The following is a 25,921-nucleotide window of genomic DNA, read 5'->3' on the forward strand; positions in this document are numbered from 1 at the left end:
GAGGAAGGCTTCTTTAGTGGAGGCAGTCATGCCTCCTGATATGGCCAAACCTCGAGCCAAACTATATAATGTCAGTGTTCAACCATAGATTATCTATCTAGTCTGCAGCGTAGCTAGACCCTCGCAGAGCTAGTCTACATCCAAATGGTCTAGTTTGATCACCGGCACGTGCATAGTACCCTAAAACGTGCACGACCGTGCACGGAAATCGTTTGCCTGTTACGTAACGTGATGACGAGAATGACAAGCTTCGTACATTTGATTCTCCTTTTCCCTTCAGTTTTTGGCTACGAATATGGCCCAAAGTAAGGAGAGTTCCACGTGGTAACTAGCTATTCAGGGTATTTAAGCATGCAGTATTCTAGTACTTAATTATGGGCGTGGTCGAGCAGCCAGATAAGCGTGTTTATCTTACAGTATTCAAGTTTGGACGTGTGATGGAGGTCCTCGTCAACAGTGGATGATGGATAGTCAGTCTCTGAAAATAGAACTAAAAAGTGATGGGAATTGTCTTGACATTACTAACTGGTCTAAAGATAATGGGGCTAACATTTACTTACGGGAATGTCACCCTGATGATCAACTAGAAACTCAAAAGGTATGAGACAAGACCAACCAATTTAATTCATTGATTCCATTTTCTAAAATTATAACAGGCAGTTATTTTATTCATTATTAGCTATGGTTATCAATTATGGGTGAGCAAACAAACTCACTATAATGCAACAAATTTGTGAAGATTTGCATTCCATGAGGTGGAAATAACCATACAATTAAAACTTTGTGGACCTATCAGTAAAGCATTTGAGCTAGGAATCAAGAAATCAGCTTGGTTTGAACTAATAAAGTAAACCATGTATGTACTGTAAACCACAAAAGTTTGGTGCGATTAAAGTTTGGCGAGCTTGGCGAATTGAGCCAAACTTTATTTGTAAATTAGTTAGCTGTATTTTATATTGTTTAACATTGGCTGTGTGATAAATTCACCAAACTTTTATCCACCAACCTGCCTTGCATGCTGATTCACTAAACTTATGCCTGTTGCAATGGCGGATCCAGCATGGGGCATTTGGGGCAAATGCCCCCCCCCCCCCCCCTCCCTCATGGAGGAGCCATGCAGCCATGCTTTTGATTAAAATAGCTATTAAACTTTGTGTCAGGCCAAGTTTAGTTTATAACTCATGAAACTATGCACATTTTACTAGCATTTATTACAAATTCACGTGAAACCAAAGTAAACCAGTCAAACTAGCTGTAAAATTTCCACCCCAGCGCCTTCGTGCGTATTAAGCGCCTCTAAAAGTAATTATCGTGTTGCTGTTTTAAAGATATTTAGAGCCTTTTAAATAACTTTTAAGACTTCACAACCATCCGAAAGGCCAAAATGGCAAAAATCAACTGTGAGACACTACTAAGAGGTGATTATTTGTTGCTTCAAAAAATGCAGCGAATCTGACCGTCTCTCCAACCACCTACAACTTATCCTGTTTGTGCCCCTCCCCTTGCCAGTTCCTGGATCCGCCCCTGTGTTGTAGTGTTGTTTATGGTATAATGTTATGAGTAGATTGTAAGTTTGGAGCCTTTTAATGTATCAAGTGACATATATGAGGAGGGGGATGCACTAAATTCTTTCCATCACATTAATTTTGTCATCACCATGCATGATTATGAGCTTGATTCAGTCAGAGCTTGATTTAGTATTGAATCTCTGGAAACAGGAATAAGTGTGCCCCCCCAACACTGTATAGATTTAAATTAATTTGTGCTTGAATTTCTCTAGAATGGCATTTAAAAATGAAATATTCTTATCTAATAAAATGTTAAGTTTGAACTGAAAATACAGTATATGCATATTACGTTATTCTGGGAATGGTTTGTCAAAATAATTACACATAATTGTGTGAATCAGTCGTATAGTAAACAATTTACAGTACAACATGGATAGGAATACAAAGACATGTTGTACTGATGTTTTGCTTAAGTAAGACTTTGTGTTATCAGCCTAGTTAAAAGGAAAGGTAACATTTGTTAGTTTAATCTACTACAGTTTGAACTAGAATGTTTGCCACAATGTTTTATTGGAGTGATTAACTATTGTATTAGAACATTTTAATCTTTAACCAGCAGGAACACAGGGGCAGATCCAGGGGGGATTTAAAGGGTTCCATGGAACCCCCTTTTAAAAGAGCCTCTCTTGCTTTAGATACTTTAATAGAGCAGTCAAATCGAGATACTCTAATAGAGCAGTCATAGTAGTCTTTTGAGGAGCAGTGTAGCAAGCTATGTATCTAGTTATAAATAAGTAAATATAGTTGGTGAGGGCATCTATGGTGAGGGGCAACTATTGTCAGCAGGTTAATGACCTTTTCTTTTGGTCTTCAACTTACAGCTAGGCTGAAGTTACAATTCTAAAGTGGAACCCCCCTTTTAAAAGTCTGGATCCGCCCCTGGAACAGTTTGATCTTTATTTTAATCATTTGATTTTATGCTTTATAATGTTGACCACCTCTCATTTGAGAAGAGCCTAGTTCTTGTACTTGCTTAAAATGACCATTACACCAGTAGCTTCTGCTAGTTCAGTCCCTATTAGCATATAAATATTATTTTAGAGAAGGGGCTTTATCATTTCAAGCACATATACATAATCCACCCACAATTTGCCACTGAGTTAACCTTAGCTGCCCCTAATTTCCTTAGCTGTAATTGAGTTATAGGTTGTATATGCTTTTATAGTGGTCATATGATCCTGTTCAACATACCTTGACTAGTAAAATGAATGGTAAGTGTCTGGATGGGTCTCCATTAGGTGGACACACTAATGTCCAGGTGAGCATATAGCTAAGTTTTTAATGTTGTTTTATTTAGCCACTGTATACAGCAACGTGATTGTAATGGAGGAAAGAGCCAAGAAGTAAGCTATAAAAATGATGAGACACATCAAGAGAAGTATCAGTATGTCCTTAATAGTGGATGTACAATTCAACACATAGCACCTTTCATTATGGGATGGATAAAACAAAATGTTTGGATGCTGGTTCTAGTGTCACACCATGTCAAGGAGCTGCAGTTGAACATCTTCCATTTTGGTAGGTAACTATAATTCTGCTTAATTGGCAGGTAGTATTCAATGATCCATTTAGTGACACTACCCTTGATGTAGCAGCTAGAGTAAAAGGTACTGTCATTTCATAATATGAAATTCTCTATATTAATAATGTAGACCTCATCTCTCGTATGCATCTAAATGAGAAGATATCTCAACTTGGCAATACTGCTGCATCAGTAGCAAGATTGACTATTCCATCTTATCAGTGGTAATGATAACAAACAAGGCTTTATGTACAGTGTAGCTACTGCTGCATTTACAACATACAGGTGGTCTGAGGCACTGCATGGGATAGCTGGTTCACCTGGTGTAGATTTTGGTGGTCAGGTATGGATACATAAGATAGTATATACCCCTATAGAGGGAAACTTTGTCAGGGGAACACTGGCAATTTGCTTCAAATTTGCCAAAGTTTTACTAGCCAATTACTCATAGCACCTCAAATTAACATCTTTATAAATAAACATTGAGCTTGAATTTGCCAAAGTTTATTTCACCAAATGCAATTTAGCTTGCTATTCGCCATAGTCAGTTTAGCCCCACTGAATTAAGTTTCCTTCTATTCAGTATATACTACTATCAACCATATACTCATTATGCAACAGATTCCTAGTGCTACTTCATTCCCACAAGTAATCAACTTGGGAGCAACATTTGACATGTAAGATTTGATACTTATCCATGTAATGATGTATACCTTAACACGAAATGTTAAGGCCATTGATCTATGAAATGGCTAAAGCTATTTCCACTGAAGCTCGTGCCATGTATAATCAAGGAAGAGCTGGACTGACCTACTTTGCGCCAAACATTAACTTGTACAGGTAAGACATTTGATGGCTGTATAGCAATACATTTTGCATAGTAATAAAACATAAACTCCTTAGAGACCCTCGATGGGGTAGAGGACAGGAGACACCAGGAGAAGGTAACAGTAGGTAATTTTTATGCCAACTATAAACCATTACCATTAGATCCATACCTTATTTCACAATACGTAATCAACTTTGCTCATGGAATGCAAGAGGACAATGCAAACAAGTCTGTATGATCTATATGTAGTGTTGCTATTGCAAAAATGTATGAATGTAGCTAATCACATGTGTATGTATTAATGATTACTACAGGTTCTTGAAAACAGTTGTGACATGCAAACATTTTGCAGTATATGGTAAGGATGTTAAAATGTGTACTGTGACTATGTTGTGGTACATGATAATATGTATCCATGTAATATGTTTTAAATATAGGTGTTTCAAAATATTTTTAGATAGAGGTAGTGGCAGGTCTGGGTAAAGGTAGCTATGCAGACGCATCAGTGTGTGAAGCACACTCAACATGTGAAGCATGCTCTCTCTAGGGGGTCTGGGGACATACCCCCACAGAAAGTTTTGAAGATCGTAACTCAGCCCCCTTGCCCCCAGGTTGCTGTGTTTTACATATACATGCATACTAGAATGAGCATGTATACACATCAAGACACACGATAGTGTGTCGTGCGGCCCAAGAAGCCGGCGCGCCACACCGTGAGTATATTAACAGGAAGAAAGAAAACGCAATTTTCACACCTATGTAGCTCTGTGATCCCTTATCCGATTGGAACCAAATTTGCTGGAGACGTGCCGCCCAGCTAGGGTAGTCTACATACCAAATTTGAAGAAAATCGCTCCAGCCATTTCCGAGATACGAGCGAACAAAATTTCGTTTTAATTTCTTCGTTTTTTTCTTCTTCTTCTTCTTCTTCATCTTCTTCATTTCGCACACTTCGCAAAATTCGCCATAAAACACGAATGCGTGCTCGGATTTGGCTGAAATTTGGCACACTTAAAGGGCTCATTAAGGCGGATCTCCGTACCAACTTTGGTAGGAATCCGATGAACAGTCACGGAGTTATGACCGATTATTTGCGTAAAATAAGGTCGAAGGTCTGTCACGCCTACAGGGTAAACGCCTTGGAGGAATCAGTTGAAAATTGATATGTAGATGGAGCAACCATCGTAGGAGTGCCTTTTTGTGGTTTGAAAGGAATCGGGATAAAGACCATGGAGATATGACACGAAACCCAACCTGTGTCAAAATTACGCGATCGATTTTTATGAATAAAAAAACTATTAGTTTTCGTATCTACCAGGCAAACCGCTTAGAGCAACGAGCTGAAAATCAGTATGTAGCTGGAATAATCATCATAGAAGGTCCTTGCAGTAGTACAGAAGAATCGGATTACAAATCACTGAGTTATGATTCGAAAGGCAACTAGGTGCAGCAAATGCGAGATCGAGATACTCTAATAGAACAGTCACCCTAATAAAGCATTCAGCTGCATTTATAATTTACTCAGTTATATTACATTGTAAGTTATTCTGTGGGGAATTCAGCTACAAACAAGTCACCCTGTAGTCAGATCAGCTAGAAGAAGGTACCTAATAGAGAGTTCAGCTACAAATAAACCATCATGTAGAGAGTTCAGCTCAAATAAATCACCCTGTAGAGAATTCAGCTACAAACAAATTGCCCTGTAGAGAGATCAGCTAGAAGAAGTTACCTTGTAGAGAGTTCAGTTACAAAGAAACAATCATGCAAAGAGTTTAGCTACAAACAAATCACCCAGTAAAAAGTTCCGCTATGAACAGATCACACTGTAGAGAGTTCAGTTAGAAACAAGTCATCCTGTAGAGAGATCAGCTAGAAGAAGTTACCTTGTAGAGAGTTCAGCTACAAACAAATCACCCTGTAGAGAGTTCAGCTACAAACAAGTCACCCTGTAGAGAGATCAGCTAGAAGAAGTTACCTTGTAGAGAGTTCAGCTACAAACAAATTACCCTGTAGAAAGTTCAGTTACAAACAAGTCACCCTGTAGAGAGATCAGCTAGAAACAAGTCATCCTGTAGAGAGTTCAGCTAGAAGAAGTTACGTTGTACAGAGTTCAGCTACAAAGAAACTACCATGTAGAGAGTTCAGCTGCAAATAAATCGCCCTGTAGAGAGTTCAGCTACAAACAAATCACCCTGTAGAAAGATCCGCTAGAAGAAGTTACCTTGTAGAGAGTTCAGCTACAAACAAATCACCCTGTAGAAAGGTCAGCTAGAAGAAGTTACCTTGTAGAGAGTTCAGCTACAAACAAATCACCCTGTAGAGAGTTCAGCTAGAAACAAGTCACCCTGTAGAGAGATCAGCTAGAAACAAGCCACCCGTAGAGAGTTCAGCTAGAAGAAGTTGCATTGTAGAGAGTTCAGCTACAAAGAAGCTACCTTGTAGAGAGTTCAGCTGCAAACAAATCGCCCTGTAGAGAATTCAGCTACAAACAAATCACCCTGTAGAAAGGTCAGCTAGAAGAAGTTACCTTGTAGAGAGTTCAGCTACAAACAAATCACCCTGTAGAGAGTTCAGCTTCAAACAAGTCACCATGTAGAGAGTTCAGCTAGAAGAAGTTACATTGTAGAGAGTTCAGCTACAAAGAAGCTACCTTGTAGAGAGTTCAGCTGCAAATAAATCGCCCTGTAGAGAGTTCAGCTACAAACAAATCACCCTGTAGAAAGATCCGCTAGAAGAAGTTACCTTGTAGAGAGTTCAGCTACAAACAAATCACCCTGTAGAGAGTTCAGCTTCAAACAAGTCACCATGTAGAGAGTTCAGCTAGAAGAAGTTACATTGTAGAGAGTTCAGCTACAAAGAAGCTACCTTGTAGAGAGTTCAGCTGCAAATAAATCGCCCTGTAGAGAGTTCAGCTACAGACAAATCACCCTGTAGAAAGATCCGCTAGAAGAAGTTACCTTGTAGAGAGTTCAGCTACAAACAAATCACCCTGTAGAGAGTTCAGCTTCAAACAAGTCACCATGTAGAGAGTTCAGCTAGAAGAAGTTACATTGTAGAGAGTTCAGCTACAAAGAAGCTACCTTGTAGAGAGTTCAGCTGCAAATAAATCGCCCTGTAGAGAGTTCAGCTACAAACAAATCACCCTGTAGAAAGATCCGCTAGAAGAAGTTACCTTGTAGAGAGTTCAGCTACAAACAAATCACCCTGTAGAAAGGTCAGCTAGAAGAAGTTACCTTGTAGAGAGTTCAGCTACAAACAAATCACCCTGTAGAGAGTTCAGCTAGAAACAAGTCACCCTGTAGAGAGATCAGCTAGAAACAAGCCACCCATAGAGAGTTCAGCTAGAAGAAGTTACATTGTAGAGAGTTCAGCTACAAACAAGTCACCATGTAGAGAGTTCAGCTAGAAGAAGTTACCTTGTAGAGAGTTCAGCTACAAACAAATCACCCTGTAGAGAGTTCAGCTACAAACAAGTCACCCTGCAGAGAGATCAGCTAGAAACAAGTCATCCTGTAGAGAGTTCAGCTAGAAGAAGTTACCTTGTAGAGAGTTCAGCTACAAACAAATCACCCTGTAGACAGTTCAGCTACAAACAAGTCACCCTGTAGAGAGATCAGCTAGAAACAAGTCATCCTGTAGAGAGTTCAGCTAGAAGAAGTTACATTGTAGAGAGTTCAGCTACAAAGAAACTACCATGTAGAGAATTCAGCTACAGAAGAAGTTACCTTGTAGAGGGTTCAGCTACAAACAAATCACCTTGTAGAGAGTTCAGATAGAAACAAGTCACCCTGTAGAGAGTTCAGCTAGAAACAAGCCACCCGTAGAGAGTTCAGCTAGAAGAAGTTACATTGTAGAGAGTTCAGCTACAAAGAAGCTACCTTGTAGAGAGTTCAGCTGCAAACAAATCGCCCTGTAGAGAATTCAGCTACAAACAAATCACCCTGTAGAAAGATCAGCTAGAAGAAGTTACCTTGTAGAGAGTTCAGCTACAAACAAATCACCCTGTAGAGAGTTCAGCTTCAAACAAGTCACCATGTAGAGAGTTCAGCTAGAAGAAGTTACATTGTAGAGAGTTCAGCTACAAAGAAACTACCATGTAAAGAGTTCAGCTGCAAACAAATCGCCCTGTAGAGAATTCAGCTACAAACAAATCACCCTGTAAAAAGATCAGCTAGAAGAAGTTACCTTGTAGAGAGTTCAGCTACAAACAAATCACCTTGCAGAGAGTTCAGCTAGAAACAAGTCACCCTGTAGAGAGATCAACTAGAAACAAGCCACCCGTAGATAGTTCAGCTAGAATAAGTTACACTGTAGAGAGTTCAGCTACAAAGAAACTACCATGTAGAGAGTTCAGCTGCAAACAAATTGCCCTGTAGAGAATTCAGCTACAAACAAATCACCCTGTAAAAAGATCAGCTAGAAGAAGTTACCTTGTAGAGAGTTCAGCTTCAAACAAATCACCTTGTAGAGAGTTCAGCTAGAAACAAGTCACCCTGTAGAGAGATCAACTAGAAACAAGCCACCCGTAGATAGTTCAGCTAGAATAAGTTACACTGTAGAGAGTTCGGCTACAAAGAAACTACCATGTAGAGAGTTCAGCTGCAAACAAATTGCCCTGTAGAGAATTCAGCTACAAACAAATCACCCTGTAGAAAGATCAGCTAGAAGAAGTTACCTTGTAGAGAGTTCAGCTACAAACAAATCACCCTGTAGAGAGTTCAGCTAGAAACAAGTCACCCTGTAGAGAGATCAGCTAGAAACAAGCCACCCATAGAGAGTTCAGCTAGAAGAAGTTACATTGTAGAGAGTTCAGCTACAAACAAGTCACCATGTAGAGAGTTCAGCTAGAAGAAGTTACCTTGTAGAGAGTTCAGCTACAAACAAATCACCCTGTAGAGAGTTCAGCTACAAACAAGTCACCCTGCAGAGAGATCAGCTAGAAACAAGTCATCCTGTAGAGAGTTCAGCTAGAAGAAGTTACCTTGTAGAGAGTTCAGCTACAAACAAATCACCCTGTAGACAGTTCAGCTACAAACAAGTCACCCTGTAGAGAGATCAGCTAGAAACAAGTCATCCTGTAGAGAGTTCAGCTAGAAGAAGTTACATTGTAGAGAGTTCAGCTACAAAGAAACTACCATGTAGAGAATTCAGCTACAGAAGAAGTTACCTTGTAGAGGGTTCAGCTACAAACAAATCACCTTGTAGAGAGTTCAGCTAGAAACATGCCACCCGTAGAGAGTTCAGCTAGAAGAAGTTACATTGTAGAGAGTTCAGCTACAAAGAAGCTACCTTGTAGAGAGTTCAGCTGCAAACAAATCGCCCTGTAGAGAATTCAGCTACAAACAAATCACCCTGTAGAAAGATCAGCTAGAAGAAGTTACCTTGTAGAGAGTTCAGCTACAAACAAATCACCCTGTAGAGAGTTCAGCTTCAAACAAGTCACCATGTAGAGGGTTCAGCTAGAAGAAGTTACATTGTAGAGAGTTCAGCTACAAAGAAACTACCATGTAAAGAGTTCAGCTGCAAACAAATCGCCCTGTAGAGAATTCAGCTACAAACAAATCACCCTGTAGAAAGATCAGCTAGAAGAAGTTACCTTGTAGAGAGTTCAGCTACAAACAAATCACCTTGTAGAGAGTTCAGCTACAAACAAGTCACCCTGTAGAGAGATCAACTAGAAACAAGCCACCCGTAGATAGTTCAGCTAGAATAAGTTACACTGTAGAGAGTTCGGCTACAAAGAAACTACCATGTAGAGAGTTCAGCTGCAAACAAATTGCCCTGTAGAGAATTCAGCTACAAACAAATCACCCTGTAGAAAGATCAGCTAGAAGAAGTTACCTTGTAGAGAGTTCAGCTACAAACAAATCACCCTGTAGAGAGTTCAGCTACAAACAAGTCACCCTGTAGAGAGATCAGCTAGAAACAAGTCATCCTTTAGAGAGTTCAGCTAGAAGAAGTTACATTGTAGAGAGTTCAGCTACAAAGAAACTACCATGTAGAGAGTTTAGCTGCAAACAAATCGTCCTGTAGAGAATTCAGCTACAAACAAATCACCCTGTAGAAAGATTAGCTAGAAGAAGTTACCTTGTAGAGAGTTCAGCTACAAACAAATCACCTTGTAGAGAGTTCAGCTACAAACAAGTCACCCTGTAGAGAGATTAGCTAGAAACAAGCCACCCGTAGAGAGTTTAGCTAGAAGAAGTTACATTGTAGAGAGTTCAGCAGTTTAGCTGCAAACAAATCACCCTGTAGAGAATTCAGCTACAAACAAATCACCCTGTAGAAAGATCAGCCAGAAGAAGTTACCTTGTAGAGAGTTCAGCTACAAACAAGTCACCCTGTAGAGAGATCAGCTAGAAACAAGCCACCCGTAGAGAGTTTAGCTAGAAGAAGTTACATTGTAGAGAGTTCAGCAGTTTAGCTGCAAACAAATCGCCCTGTAGAGAATTCAGCTACAAACAAATCACCCTGTAGAAAGATCAGCTAGAAGAAGTTACCTTGTAGAGAGTTCAGCTACAAACAAATCACCCTGTAGAGAGTTCAGCTACAAACAAGTTATCTGGTAGAGGGATCAGCTAGAAGGATCACCTTGCAGAGAGTTCAGCTACAAACAAGTTATCTGGTAGAGGGATCAGCTAGAAGGATCACCTTGCAGAGAGGTCAGCTACAAAGAAATCACCCTGCTTCATCTTTTCTTCTTCCTGTAGTAAAGAAAAAAATGACAGGTTAAAAAGCCCTAAAGCCGGCCATAGGTCGGCTTTGGGGTATACAAATGCAAAAAGAAGTGAAATCTAATCCAAAACAGCCAAGCTGTAAAAAAAGAGTGCGGCCCTGAGAAAGGCTATGGTGAAAAAAGATGTGAAATCCAAGGTGGCGGCCAAGAAATGGCTGTGATGGTAGGTTAATGGTAAAAATTTTAATAACAGCAATTCAGTGAATTTGGTGCCGCTTGGTCTTGGCACAAAATTCACTTGAATTGTCGTTATTAAATTTTTTACCATTAACCTACCATCACAGCCATTTCTTGGCCGCCACCTTGGATTTCACATCTTTTTTCACCATAGCCTTTCTCAGGGCCGCACTCTTTTTTTACAGCTTGGCTGTTTTGGATTAGATATAATTATGTATACTATGCAAAGTGTACTACTTGTATTACGTACATACGTGTTGAACAGACTTAGAAAATTGGAATGGAACAGATAGACACCACTTCAATGCTATTGTCTCACAACAAGACTTAGTGGAGGTTAGCTTTGCTGTTGTATTACTTAAGGCATATGGTTATTACAGACCTACTTACCAACATTTGAAGCATGTGTGAGAGAAGGCAATGCTGGTAGTATCATGTGTAGCTACAATGCTGTTAATGGAGTACCCAGTTGTGCTAACAGTTTCCTACAGAACACAATAGTCAGAGAACAGTGGGGATTTGAAGGATACATTGTAGGTGATGAAACATCTATGCTAGATGTTGAGTACCAACCCTGTAGGTCAGCGATTGTGGAGCCATCAGTAACATTGAAAGGACTCATCAGTGTGTGATAAATTATTTACCAATCAGAGATACATAGTTAAATATTCTATCCTTTAGCTACACATCAAATCCTGCAGATACAGTGGCAGCTGCTCTACTAGGAGGATGTGATCTTGATTGTGGTATATACTATCCGCTATATACTATGGTATGGAGCTTATGTAGGCTGACATATAAATGCATACTATCAAGAGTACATAATATTTTATGGGGGGCCCTTATATAAATATTATGTACTCTTGATACTATAATTTATCAGGAAGCCATCAACAAAAAGACCATCACCGAAGCAGACATTGATGTGACACTAACAAGATTGTTTAAATACAGGTTAGAGAAGTTACAAGATATACAATACTATTCATGTACCCCATGCAGAATGAGGCTTGGAATGTTTGATCTAGTGAATGCTACATCTTACCATACACTGTCTCCTGCTGATGTCAACACTACCAGCAGTCAGGTATTCAATATGGCACATCTGTTAAGTTTATTGATGATTGAAATAATTCAGGAAGTAGCATTGAAATTGGCACAGGAAAGCATTGTCCTTCTTCAAAATAATAAGAGTATGTCCATGAGATTCTAACCACATTGTAACTACATTTGTATAGGTATCCTCCCACTTGATCCTAAATTATCAGTGGCTGTGTTGGGGCCCAACTCTGATGCAACTACAACAATGCAAGGAAACTATCATGTAATGGACAATGTAGCATTAAGTATATATTTATTACATACACATACACAGGGTATAGCTCCCTTCTTGGATTCTCCAATTGATGGAATAAAGTCAATAGCTAGTAATGTCACAACAGCAAAAGGATGTGATGTGAAATGTACTGATGATAGTGGGTTTAAAGAGGCTGTGACAGCAGCTCAGACTGCTCAGGCTGTCATAGTCGTTATTGGTCTAGATCAGTCCCAGGAAAGGTAGTGACTGTGCAAAGATAACTGTTATTACAAGTTCTAATATAGTGAAGGTCATGATCGTAATGACATATCTTTGCCTGGCAAACAAGAAGACTTCCTTATGGCCATTAGGGATGCTACTAAGAGCCCAATGATTGTAGTGGTAATTACTGGAGGACCAGTGGATATTAGCTGGGCTAAGGTCTGAAAATTCAAATTTTGTGCATTATGCATGCTGCTAGCTGCCATATATGCTTCACAGGCCAATGCTGATGCAGTTCTTTGGTGTGGTTATCCTGGACAATCAGGTGGTAAGGCAATAGCACAAGTAATTTATGGAGAAGTTAATCCTTCTGGAAGACTGCCCTACACTATTGTATGGAATATTGCTTTGAACAAATGTGGTAATATATTGTTAACAGTATCCTCAAGATTACGTCAATCAGATATCATTTTTTGACATGGGTATGCGTAGCAAGCCTGGTCGTACATACAAGTTCTACACTGGTGATGCTGTCTATCCTTTTGGATGTGGACTGAGTTACACAACCTTTAACTTCTCATGGTTAGAAGATAGATTAATTCATTATGGTTTACACATGTACACTTTCAGGTCAGAATGGGAGAAGTTGCCACCAAAGTTTCAAGTGTTAAATGAACTATCAACTGTACAATATCAAGTTACCGTCACCAACACTGGTAGCAAATCAGGGGCAGTTGCAGTTTTAGCTTACATGACTTACAGTGTATGTCTTCTCTTCAACTTTTACATCATCATGTTAATGTCATTGATCAGGATGTTAACGCTCCAATGAAACAATTGTTTGGATTTCAACGAGTTGAACTGAACCCTAAAGAAAATGCAACTCTCTTCTTTGATGCTGGGGTGGAAACTTTCACGACAGTTGATAAAGGGGTATATATTAGACGTCATTTTGTATTGAAGTTAGTAGTGTTCATTTACTTGTAGGGTAACAAGGTATTGAAGCCAGGAAGATATACAGTGCTTATTGAGGATCTTTCCCACACCATCACATTGGTGTAGATCTTGGTAACTTCTCTTGGAAACTTTTGTACTGTATTTGTTTGTAATGATTTACATATGCATTATGTCTTTAGTTGTCAAAACTTGGCATGAATGCATGATGATATATTTAAAATGTAAAAATGTTCAGAGGAAATGTATAAATTATGCATTTTGGCATGCATGTAGTTCGTCAAGTATCATTTTATGTACGGTAGGGATGTAAGTTATATATACTTGAATACAATAGGTGATATCTTGTTACACTATCTTTCTAGATATATTGTTATTATGCATTATGCACACTTGTATAGTATATGGAAGTTGTTACTAGGGCTGGGCGGTATTGGAGTTTCGCTTCACGATATATCGTACAGAAATATATCACGATATTACTATTTTTCGCGGTTATTAAAGATGACTGCTATATTAGAGTAGCTGACTGTTTTATTAGGGTATCTCGATCCTAGCTGACTGTTCTATTAGAGTATCTCGATCTTTGTAAAAAAAATTGACTAGCTAGTACTAGGTCCTTGTTTGCAGTAGTATCACGTGATTATTTGAGGTGCATTATAACAACCTTTAGGACTTAATAAGCTGTCACAAACACTAAAATCGTAATAATATCGATATCGTGATATTATCGTTTCACCGAAATCTACGCGATACAGATATCGTTTCATTGTAATACCGCGGTATTACTATAATACCGAGAAACCGCCCAGCCCCAGTTGTTACATCTATTTTTTCAAAGTCTCCCATTGCAGACAGTGTACTTGTTGTGTGCATATAAATATAATAGGTCAGGCCAGTGCTTGAATATGCATCATCTGTATGGGATCCCCATACCTTAAATAATATTAATAGAATTGAAGCAGTACAGAGAAGAGCGGCCAGATTTTGCCTAAATGAGTTGATTACTCCATCGGTACAGCGATTTTCAAAGCATTTGCCCTAGCGGTTTATCTGGTAGGCGTGGCAAGTAGTCGTTTTTTATTAGCTAATCTCGATTGCGTAATTGTTACACACTGTTGGTTTTTTCGTTGTATCTTCCTGGTTTTTAGCTCGATTTCTTTCAAACCACAAAAGGTTTGAGGTTCAATAGTTAACCTATTCACCCACCGATTTTCAGCTTCTTCCCATACGCAGTTTACCCTGTAGGCGTGCCAACATATTGGTGTTATTTTTTGTGAATAATCGATCATAACTCTTTTCCTGTTTATCGTATCCTATCCAATGTTGGTACAGAGATGCGCCTTTATACCCCCTTCTGTGCGCCAAATTTCAAGGCAATCGGATATGGTGTTTGCGTTGTATAGCAGTTTTTGTAAGTGTGCGAAAAGAGGAAGAAAAAATAAGAAGAAAAAAACGAAGAAACTAAGCCAATTTTTGAAGTCGCATATCTCGGGAACACTTAAAGCGATTTCGCTCTAATTTGGAATGTGGAGTGCTGAAGGTGGAGGGAATGTCCACAGCAAAAATCGTCTTGTTTCATGAAGGCAGCACAGAGCTACGGAGGTGCGAAAATTGCATTTTCTTTCTTCCTGTCAATATACTCACGGGTGTTACGCGCCGGCTTCTTCAGCCGCACGACACACTATCGTGTGTCTTGATCTCCACCTTCTAAACAGGAAACCCCCTTTATAAATTCCTAAATCCGCCACTGGATAGGATGTCGGGATTGGAGCCTGTGGTTTGGCTGGCCCTAAATTTCAGCTATACTTGAATTCTGAAGAAATTAAGAGCAGTAATAAAGCAGTCAGCAGACTGAACACAATATTGTAATTTTTTCTTTTATTTTATTTTTTTCTTTATTATTAATTACTAGGCAGGCAGCACAGCTGGTTTTGCCTAGGATGTAAATCACAGAACACATTACAATCAATGAGTTAAAGTATGTATGCTACATTGTGTATGTTACAGTTACTAATAATAAACAGTGCATGTGTTGATTACAATTACTATTCATAAATAATAAGTTACAGCATACAGTACATACATATAATTGCTAGTCATAATCAATCAGTGAGTTATAGTGCATATATTACAATAGAAAGAAAAAAGAAAAGTTACGATAATATAGTTATACAATTAATAACTCACGTAGTTGATTAGTAAAATTATCTAGAGTAGCAGCTTCGATAGCAGAAATGGGTAGTAAATTCCAATCACGAAAGGATTTTGGAAAGTAATTATTATGATAAAAATTAGTTCTAGCAGTAGGTATATTGAAGTGAAAATAATGTTGTAATAGAGTAGTCAGCAATGTAGATATGTCATTGTGCCAATCACACTCTGACAAACGAAAAGAGTTGCATGCAATTTCTAAATGTATTCAAATTTAAAATGGAAATTATATTTAAGCTGCTATTATAATTATAATAGCTAGCTATATTGATTGTTCTACTTGTAAGTTTGATTTCTACATGATACACCTGGCGTAATGTGTTGGCATACAATTGTTGATTTACTGATATATTCTTAAAGTGCTATAAAAATCTTCTGTTGGAACTTGAGAGTGAACAAGTGGTATAGTTGATAACTATGGAATGGAACTTTAGCACACAAATTCTCAAAATTTGTGCTCAATGTCAATATTTAGCAGAAATTGAGAAAATTCATCCCTGCTTCATATGTATAACAACTATTAATACAATCCTATAGCATGCAAACAAAAATTTCTGGGGGGATACTCCTGGGGGAATACTCCCCAGCTTTGAACATTTTGAAACACATGAAGCAGTGTGTGTCACATGTATGTACGTAAACAGAAATCAGAGTCATGCACACTTAGGTGAATAGCTTGACTACTCAAAGTTGCTGGCTCCATCTTTAAGGTCATTTTAAGACTGTTCCATGACTGTTGTACATGGGAGTATGAAGAGCATAGTTATATACAATGTTGGTGCCCCATTATGTTTTGAATGTAAGCTTTAAAAACTAAGCAAGTCTAATCACATTGTTACACATGCAAGTTTTAGCTTTTCACCATCACTGAACGTGCATAAAGTAAAGTCACTCCATGTAGTATATGTAGCCCATGCACTGTATCATGAAATACTTTCTATTATGCTATACATTAAAAGATATTTGCTGTTCATGGTAAACACCTTGCATAGCACTGCTTGAAGTATCTTAGTTTACTACAGTGGTATATCCCCAGTATATGGAACAGTTAATTGTTTGTTATTTTAGTAGTTTTTCAGTAAACCCGCATTCACTGATGTTTTACTGAGAGTTTAAAACTTAGTAAAATAATTATGTTCCATATACTTAAGTTTACTGACACTTTACTATCAGTATAACTGCAGTAAGGCATCTTAACAAATTAGTAAACTAAGAACCTTCAAGTAGTGTAGGCCCTGCCTTCTCTGTTCACCCTCCAGTGCTTAACTGGTAAAGTGCATCTAGATAAAACCTTGTTGTTTTCTTAGTACTATCCACTCTGGAAGTAAGCACTAATGTCACTGCTTGAAGTTTCTTAGTTTACTAGAGTGGTATATTCCCAGTATATGGAACAGTTAATTGTTTGTTATTTTAGTAGTTTTTCAGTAAACCCACATTCACTGATGTTTTACTGAACGTTTAAAACTTAGTAAAACAATTATGTTCCATATACTTAAAGTTACTGACACTTTACTATGGGTACAACTACAGTAAAGCATCTTTACAAATTAGTAAACTAAAAACCTTCAAGCAGTGTGTATAACTAAAAAGTCTTAATTTTGGTAGCTGAATTCTCACTTCTCAGGTATGATGAGTATTTGTAGCTATCTATAAAAGTTTTCAGAAACTTTTGAATCATGAAAGTAATGGGTAACACTGATGAAGGTGGCTGTGTTAGCTGGCATCTTGATTAAGTCATGAATAATTTTGTGCAAAAGTGTTAATCTTACACATTTTCTATGTAGCTGTATTGAAGGCCACTCAAGTGATGTTAGCATTTCCATTGTGCTATATATCTCTCATGTCTCTTCTTCAAGCTAGGCTGATTGAAAACATCTAGCTGCTCATGTTGTATCATTTTTATTTTAATTAAGATGGTATGGGTCTTACACAGTATCGGTAAATTTTTTGAAGCTTAGCATATGTACATATAGGTTGCACTGTAGTCTGGTTGCCTTGTTGCATATGTGTTTAATGATCCCTAGAAAGAAGATGACCTATTATTATAACTCCAAAGCGTTCTGAAGGGATATGTGATAGGGAAAGTTGCTTTGTGGTGGTGCATGGTAGGATAACTGAATAATGCAGTGCTTATATTTTTGTTCGCCATGTTGTAGCTCAAGAGTTTAGTGTATTAAAAGAACTGATGGCCAGTAAGACAGTTTATTGGTGCATTGTAGGTATACTGACAGCTACGTGCGTACTGCTTTAGTGCTGCCACTATTTGGGTATTGTGATGTTGTCTGATGTCCTACTACTACAAAGTTCACCATGCAGTATGATTAAAAGAATTCATTAGCGAAGAAAGAATTCAAAAGAATTTCTTAGCATTAAAAGATAAGTTTGAGTGTTGAGACCAGTCAAATAAAGAGTTAAGGTCATCCTGGAGTTTGATAGAATCAAGTAATTCAAAAATGAGTTTATAGCATTTAGTGTCATCTGCAAAAGATAAAACATTGGAGTGATGAATAGATAGATACAAATCATTAATGTAAACTAAGAACGAAAGTGGGCTGAGGATGCTACCCTGAGGCACACCTGATAAAATTGGAAGTAGAGTTGAGTAGGAACCATTGAGTCATACACATTGGTATCTATTATAGAGATATGATTTGAACCACCACCACAGGTTGCCAGTAATGCCAATTTGCCATAATTTTAAAAGTAGTTTATTGGAGGAACTCTGTCGAAAACTTTTGAAAAGTCTAAATAGATTACGTCTATTTGGGTTTTGTGCTCGTAAATATCTTTGAGGAAGACAAGAAGTTGTTGCAAAGTTGAGTGCCCTTTCATGAATCCAAATTGTGAGGTAGAGATACGACTCAAAATAGAATTTGTAACTTTTTCATGAATAATATGTTCAAGTACCTTGGAAACAATGCAGTGTAGGGATATAGGTCTGTAATTAGTAACACAATTTTTGTTGCCAGCTTTGAAAATAGGGGTGATGCAATGTATCTGCCATTCGGAAGGAAGCTAACAATGGTAAATGGCATATGAAAATAAGTAGTGTAAAGGTTTGGTTAAAACAATAGCACAGTTTTTTAGGACAGCAGGGCTAATTCCATCAATACCAATGGTCTTTGAAGAGTCAAGAGATAGTAAAGCAGTATGAACTTCATCTTCAGTGATATTGATGGAGTCAGTGGTAGAATTTGTTGAAGGCATGTCATCAAAATTAGGTAGGGAGTAGGTACTCTGAGAGAACGCAGAGTAAAAGTACCTGTTGAACAAAGTAGCTTTATCAATATCATGAGTGGCAGAACTATCATCAAAGAAGACTGTAGCAGGGATAGAAGCAGATTTAGTGATGTTTCTTACATGCTGATATATTTTAGAATCATTCCTGAAGGCGAAATTGTGGACTAGAGTTGCTTCAAAGTTGGCCTTGGCTTGTTGGATGCTGTTTTGGAGGTTATCTTCTGCTGTTTTTATATGATTTAAATTGTGATCAGTAGGATGAGATTTGTATTTCTTTTGTAGAGTCCGAAGACACTTGATCTGATGACGTATATTTGAAGTGTACCATTTAGGAAACTGAGAAAAGCTGGTTCTAATTTGAGGAATAAACAGGTCCATTCCCCTAGTGATAATGTTCATAGAAGATTTATAATGCAGTGCAACATGAACAGATACAATTACAAGATAATAGCTACTACACTGAAGGCCTGCTAGCAACCTGTGCTAGTATTTATTTATTTTTAATCAGCAGGACCCTCCAGGGGCATAATGCTAATGTGCAGTACAATTACAATAAAATACTGGTCGGAATACGACGGAATCGTTTTCATCCGTATATCTAGCTCGTGATGATTAATTACGTGTACTTGATTCTTTGCATTCCTCTGGTTCTAGGCTACGACGATGGCACAAAGTAAGCAAAAGCAGTGCCTATAATGTTTAGGCTAGGCACAGTAACTAAGAAGTTAAAGTAGTAGAAGAAAGCCAATCCATGTCACGTGGTGGGCGTGGCTGAACGGATAAGAGTGTACGCTCTTCTCACTTACAGCGTTCAATTGTGGACATGTGATGGAGGTCCTCGTCAACAGTGGATGATGGATAGTCAGTCACAGGAAATAAAACTGAAAAGTGATGGGAACTGTCTTGACATTACCAACTGGTCTAAGGGCAATGGAGCTAACATTTACATATGGGAATGCCACCCTGATGATCAACCTCAGAATCAACAGGTTAATTTGTGAGATAGTGCTGCTGTGTACCAGATACACAGACACAAACTCACATGCAAATAAACACAGGCAATAATTTAGCAGCATGCTACAGGTGACATGCGTAAATCTATCTACATGTATATAGATTTGCATTGCAATTGTAATATGCCATTTCAGTGGTCCTACAATTCTACCACCTACACAATAGCTAGTAAACTGAGTGGTAAGTGTGTGGATGGATCAGAATATGGGACTAGTGATGGCACTAATATCCAGGTAAAAGCTATTATATACAAGCATAACAAAACACTCAATTAACTCTGTACCACATAATATTATTGCAGCAATGGGACTGTAGTGGAGCAGATAATCAGAAGGTTAACTGTGCAGACATCTATGTATTTGGTAATAACAGTTTTTAAACAGTGGAAGTACAACTCAAGTGATAGCACCTTTCGTTATGGGATGGATTCAACAAAGTGCTTGGATGCTGGTTCAACAATCACACCATGTCAAGGAGCTGCAGTTGAAAATCTTCCATTTTGGTATGTAAGTTCTCTACGGCTTTGCTACCAATAGTGGTGTGTTCATTATCCCGTTAGCAATACTAAGCTAGATGTTGCTGTGAGAGTGAAAGGTTTGGGAATCAGTCTGACAGTATGTGTTATATATACCTTACATCACTTAGACCTAATTTCCCGTATGCAACTTAGTGAAAAAATTTCCCAATTGGGTACTGGTGCTGGAGCAATAGCAAGACTTACTGTGCCTGCATATCAATGGTGAATGTGAAATTATAAATTAATGTGAATTGCTGTTGTATATATATACATAGGTGGTCTGAAGCACTTCATGGGGTGGCTGGTTCTCCTGGTGTACATTTTGGTGGTCAGGTATGTATTAAAGTACACAGCTCAGCATAAGGTATGACTATGCAAATCACCACTGTGGCCAGTATAGTTATGCCATGGCCACAACTGTAGGCAGTGAATACAGAAATTCCTAACAAACAACACACCCACATGCCCTAAGAATGCCCCCAGATTATAAGTAACCCCGTAATGCATTGTTATACATGCTGAAATGCATTGGTTCCATAAAACTGCTTGTGGTATATATATAAGCCAGTAATCATGCATGCTCACTTGTGAGACATCATTTTTATTGCACTCATATTCTAGACTTTATTGGTAGAGTCTGTGGACAAATGTAAATGTGATATGACACGTTGTACATGCATACTCATAGGTAGCATGTGTATATATTTGTATTATCTCAAAGTCAACTGTATTAAATTTTATTAGATTCCTAATGCTACATCATTCCCACAAGTGATTAACTTGGGAGCAACATTTGATATGTAAGATTAACACAACAGTTAGTTTGCCAGTTATAAATTATTTTTATCCAGGCCATTGGTCTATAAAATGGGAAAAGTAATTTCTACTGAAGCACGAGCCATGTACAATCAAGGTCAAGCTGGACTAACTTTTTTTGCACCAAACATTAATTTGTTCAGGTAGAATATGTTTGTACATTTTTAGTAATATTACTATATCAGTGAACCGTAGGGACCCTCGATGGGGTAGAGGACAGGAAACACCTGGGGAAGGTAGAATTTGTCAATGTTAATAATGATAATGATCAATTGATATTGCCATAGATCCCTACCTAATTTCTCAATATGTCATTAACTTTGCGCATGGCATGCAAGAAAATGATGCTAACAAGTTAGTGCAATCCATATAATATTATGATGTGCATATATGTACAAATTAGTATATTGTTATCCATATATGTACATACAACAGGTTTATGAAAACAGTGGTGACTTGTAAGCACTTCGCAGCATATGGTATGTAGGTAAAATTATGTATGTACATATGCATACTTTACATGAAATATGGTATGTTTAAACCTTATACTTGATAAGTGAACATCAAGGGCTCAATATAAATGATAATTAAATGTTTCAGAAGTCTTATAAGAAGCATATAATATAATATTAGTATCGTGAGACAGACAGTAGTTGGTGACTGTATGCTAAATTCCATACAGTGTACTAATCTGAATCTGTCTTTAACACAATCATGTAGTATTTTATCAAAATAGACATAAATGTTCCAAAACTTATTTTGAAAAATATATATACATAAACGATGACACTGTTACATATACTGAAATGAAAACAGAGGGATGATTAGCTGCTGAACTGATGATTTTTCTGGTCTGATTGCATGAGGACTGAAATTTATGCGTGCTTATTACATGTACTTGTCACTTTCCTTATTAGCTAAAAGTAAATGTATTATCAGCTTTGATCTTCATGTTTTGATTATATCCTGAAGATTTAGAAAATTGGAATGGAACTGACAGATTTCACTTCAATGCAATTGTCTCAGACCAAGATCTAGTGGAAGTTAGTCATGCACTTTTTATCCTGTATCTATACCTTCATATTCCACAGACCTACTTACCAGCATTTGAAGCATGTGTGAGAGAAGGCAAAGCAGCTAGTATCATGTGTAGCTACAATGCTGTTAATGGAGTACCCAGTTGTGCTAACAGTTTTCTACAGAACACCATAGTCAGAGAACAGTGGGGATTTGAGGGTTATATTGTAAGTATTAAGATTTAAATATTTGTTTGTTCACGTATACCTTTATTTCATGCATATAGGTTAGTGATTGTGGAGCCATCAACTGCATTACTGCTACTCACCAGTGAGATATTGTATAGCACACAGGATGTATCATTGTGTATATCGTTCCAGCTACACATCAAATCCTGCAGACACAGTTGCTGCAGGATTACTTGGAGGGTGTGACCTTGACTGTGGTTCATATTATCCAAAAAATGCACAAGTATATATATACAAACTTTATTGACTGCACGTTCATTCTATATTATTATGATCATTTTGTTTCTTTTAACATGGTAGGAAGCTATTAATAAGAAGACTATTACAGAGGCAGATATTGATGTTACACTGACCAGATTATTCACTTACAGGTTAGATTGATACACTTCTTATTTTAGCTACTGCTTTTAATATTTAGTTTAAGGCTGATAACTATTTATACCTTACCAATAGGATGAGGCTTGGCATGTTTGATCCAGTAAATGATTCATCTTATCATTCCCTGTCTCCTGCTGATGTTAACACTGCTGATAGTCAGGTATATATACTGTATGAAAACTTTACAATGAATCACTTATTATTATTATTGCTATTATTATACAGGATTTAGCATTAAATTTGGCACAAGAAAGTATTGTACTGCTTCAAAATAATAAAAGTAAGTCTAAACTAATAGTTTGTGGTCCACTTGCATGTACACATGACTTATGTAGGTGTTCTTCCACTTGATCCTAAATTATCTGTTGCTGTGATGGGACCCAACTCTGATGCAACCACAACCATGCAAGGAAACTATCATGTAATGGACAATGCATCATTAAGTATATACTTATACACATACACAGGGTACAGCTCCCTTCTTGATATCTCCAATTGATGGAATAAAGTCAATGGCTAGTAATGTTACAACAGCAAAAGGGTGTGATGTGAAATGTACTGATGATAGTGGGTTTAAAGAAGCTGTGACAGCAGCTCAGAATGCTCAGGCTGTCATAGTAGTTGTTGGTTTGGATCAGTCTCAGGAAAGGTATAATGGCTACATTATAGATAACTGTTATGGCCTCATAATAGTGAAGGTCATGATCGTAGTGACATATCTTTGCCTGGCAAACAAGAAGACTTCCTTATGGCCATTAGGAGTGCCACCAAGAACCCTATGGTTGTGGTGGTGATGACTGGAGGACCAGTGGACATTAGCTGGGCTAAGGTCAGTGTGTATAGTACATGTATGTAATGCAGCTATTGAATGTATCTTACAGGCCAATGCTGATGCAGTTCTTTGGTGTGGTTATCCTGGACAATCAGGTGGTAAGGCAATAGCACAAGTAATTTATGGAGAATTTAATCCTTCTGGAAGACTGCCCTACACTATTGTAAGTTTGTATGATTTATGTTATGTTGTCTTACCATCGTGTCTCACTGGGTAGTACCCAAAAGATTATGTCAACCAAATATCATTCTTTGACATGGGTATGCGTAGCAAGCCTGGTCGTACATACAAGTTTTACACTGGTGATGCTGTCTACCCATTTGGATATGGACTGAGTTACACAACCTTTAATTTTACATGGTTAGGTATAAATCAAGCACCAAAATTAATGTGATTGTGTGTATAAACAATTCAGGACAGAATACGAGAAGTTGCCACTAAAGTTTCAAGTGTTAGATGAACTATCAACTGTTCAATATCAAGTTACTGTCACCAACACTGGTAGCAAATCAGGAGGAATTGCAGTTTTAGCTTACATGACTTACAGTGTATGTCTTGTCCTTAACTCTTATTTATACCATCATGTTAATATCATTGATTAGGATGCTAATGCTCCAATGAAGCAATTGTTTGGATTTCAACGAGTTGAACTGAACCCTAAAGAAAATGCAACTCTCTTCTTTGATGCTGGAGTGGAAGCATTTCAGACAGTTGATGAAGGGGTATGCAGCCTTTAATTTGGTTTTGGGTGCCAATTTAGTGACATGATTGTTTCTTTGTAGGGCAGTAAAGTATTGAAACCGGGAAGCTACACTGTGAGGATTGAAGGTCTTTCCCACACCATAACATTGGTTTAGCTTACACATTAGTTTGTTGTCAACTGGTGCATTGTTACTTGTGTTTATGGAAACTTTCTATGCCATTTTTTAGTATGAATATTATGTGACAAAGTAAAATTTATCTGCATGCATGCTTTGATCTTTCCTGACATTAAACTTCGAAGACATATTATGGTATGTTGTAGCGCTGTTTATGATGTGACAGAAACGGAGTCATAACCGAATATTGCAAACAAAGCTATAGGTACATTAATATGATAAGTAATGAAGCAAAGTTATGCCCATCACATTCAGATGTGATAGTAGTTTAACACTAATATTGAGTTGTTGGTTAGGGATGCCATGACATAGAAATTTTTGTCATAGAAATTTTTTTATCTGCAAGATGAACTGCAAATGGTCTGGTTCATAAGGCTACCTTCTACCTACTGTATCAGAGCTGGATCCAGGAACGGGAAAGGGGAGGGGAGCAATCAGGCTAATGGTAGGTCTCTTGATAGTTGCTGTACTTTTGAAGCAGCAAATAACTATCTTCGAATAGTGTCTCACTGTTGATTTGCCATTTTGGTCTTTGCAGATGGTTGTGAAGCCTTAGAAACTGTTTAAAAGGCTATGAATTCGAATTATTGAATGTCATCATAAACACCAGCAACACAGTAATTGGTGCTTAGTATGACAGACAGTTTGACAGTTAGTTGCTTTGACTTTGGTTTCAGGTGATTTTGCAATAAATGGCAGTTAACATCTTATTGTATTAGCCAAGCTTACCCAAGCTCAGGTGCATGATTAGCCTAATTTGGGAAAATATTGGGCAGCCCAGAACGTGGCTGAGTGAAGTGCCTGACCAAGTTAGTACACGGCATTCTGCATTAATGACGTCACCATAGCTATTAAGTAGCGAGCATCATTCTGGTCAAGCAGCTTTTATTACTATTACTAACACTTTACAGTGACCAGCACTGAAGGTCTGACAGCAACATGTGCTGCAGCCTTAGGATTACCTAACCTAATTTCAAGGACTTAGACTTATTGACTTGACATATAGCTTCACTGCGCCCTGTTAGTCCTGGGTTACCGGGTGTATGCATGTACGTCCACATGGGTGTTTTCGGCATGATGGGCTGCTATTCAACTGATAGAGCTGGACAGAATCTGCGACTCCAATACTTTCGTCCGTGCCTTGAGTTGAGTGCGCACATGCATAGCTATAAATAGTAACGCTGCATGGTGCACGTGACCCATTGTCCCCCCCCTTTACCTCCTGTAACGGTCAATGATGTTAACTTTTATTTACAGAGTAAACAACATTTAACATCTTATTGTATTAGCCAAGCTTACCCAAGCTCAGGTGCATGATTGGCCTAATTTGGGAAAATATTGGGCAGCCCAGAACGTGGCTGAGTGAAGTGCCTGACCAAGTTAGTACACAGCATTCTGCATTAATGACGTGATCTCATCACCATAGCTATTAAGTAGCGAGCATCATTCTGGTCAAGCAGCT

The 25,921-nt window shown here is 38.0% G+C and overlaps 3 protein-coding genes across 4 annotated transcripts; all 3 read left to right on the forward strand.

Moving 5' to 3' along the window:
* Positions 1-295: 295 nt before the first annotated feature.
* On the forward strand, positions 296-4,402 carry LOC136237732 (uncharacterized). Its single transcript, XM_066027945.1, has 13 exons — positions 296-305; positions 426-598; positions 2,734-2,826; positions 2,879-3,022; positions 3,118-3,175; positions 3,221-3,314; positions 3,376-3,433; positions 3,712-3,767; positions 3,823-3,930; positions 3,994-4,034; positions 4,081-4,147; positions 4,234-4,314; positions 4,357-4,402. The coding sequence occupies exons 1-13, from the start codon at positions 296-298 to the stop codon at positions 4,400-4,402; spliced, it is 1,029 nt and encodes a 342-aa protein (XP_065884017.1).
* Positions 4,403-11,052: 6,650 nt separating this feature from the next.
* On the forward strand, positions 11,053-13,535 carry LOC136238763 (uncharacterized). Its single transcript, XM_066029352.1, has 15 exons — positions 11,053-11,168; positions 11,213-11,365; positions 11,413-11,456; positions 11,514-11,604; positions 11,716-11,786; positions 11,835-11,919; positions 11,971-12,025; positions 12,071-12,156; positions 12,208-12,389; positions 12,435-12,570; positions 12,631-12,744; positions 12,791-12,933; positions 12,982-13,114; positions 13,165-13,284; positions 13,339-13,535. The coding sequence occupies exons 2-15, from the start codon at positions 11,267-11,269 to the stop codon at positions 13,411-13,413; spliced, it is 1,434 nt and encodes a 477-aa protein (XP_065885424.1). The 5' UTR covers positions 11,053-11,168; positions 11,213-11,266; the 3' UTR covers positions 13,414-13,535.
* Positions 13,536-19,327: 5,792 nt separating this feature from the next.
* LOC136238762 (uncharacterized) lies at positions 19,328-24,540 on the forward strand. 2 transcript variants are annotated; one of them, XM_066029349.1, is made up of 28 exons: positions 19,328-19,432; positions 19,568-19,748; positions 19,908-20,006; positions 20,075-20,107; positions 20,157-20,275; positions 20,333-20,367; positions 20,419-20,512; positions 20,566-20,623; positions 21,035-21,090; positions 21,142-21,249; positions 21,302-21,342; positions 21,394-21,460; positions 21,542-21,585; positions 22,079-22,149; positions 22,198-22,350; positions 22,410-22,453; positions 22,504-22,594; positions 22,672-22,742; positions 22,825-22,909; positions 22,975-23,029; positions 23,085-23,170; positions 23,217-23,398; positions 23,443-23,578; positions 23,631-23,744; positions 23,799-23,941; positions 23,997-24,129; positions 24,184-24,303; positions 24,364-24,540. In XM_066029349.1, the coding sequence occupies exons 1-28, from the start codon at positions 19,368-19,370 to the stop codon at positions 24,436-24,438; spliced, it is 2,559 nt and encodes an 852-aa protein (XP_065885421.1). In that variant the 5' UTR covers positions 19,328-19,367; the 3' UTR covers positions 24,439-24,540. The 2 variants fall into 2 exon arrangements, with proteins under 2 accessions (XP_065885421.1, XP_065885422.1); XM_066029350.1 differs by lacking the exons at positions 19,328-19,432; positions 19,568-19,748; positions 19,908-20,006 and having other exon boundaries at positions 20,078-20,107; positions 20,157-20,279.
* Positions 24,541-25,921: the final 1,381 nt, after the last annotated feature.

This window comes from Dysidea avara, chromosome 11 (assembly GCF_963678975.1).
Source record: "Dysidea avara chromosome 11, odDysAvar1.4, whole genome shotgun sequence".
Taxonomy (NCBI): Eukaryota; Metazoa; Porifera; class Demospongiae; order Dictyoceratida; family Dysideidae; genus Dysidea; species Dysidea avara.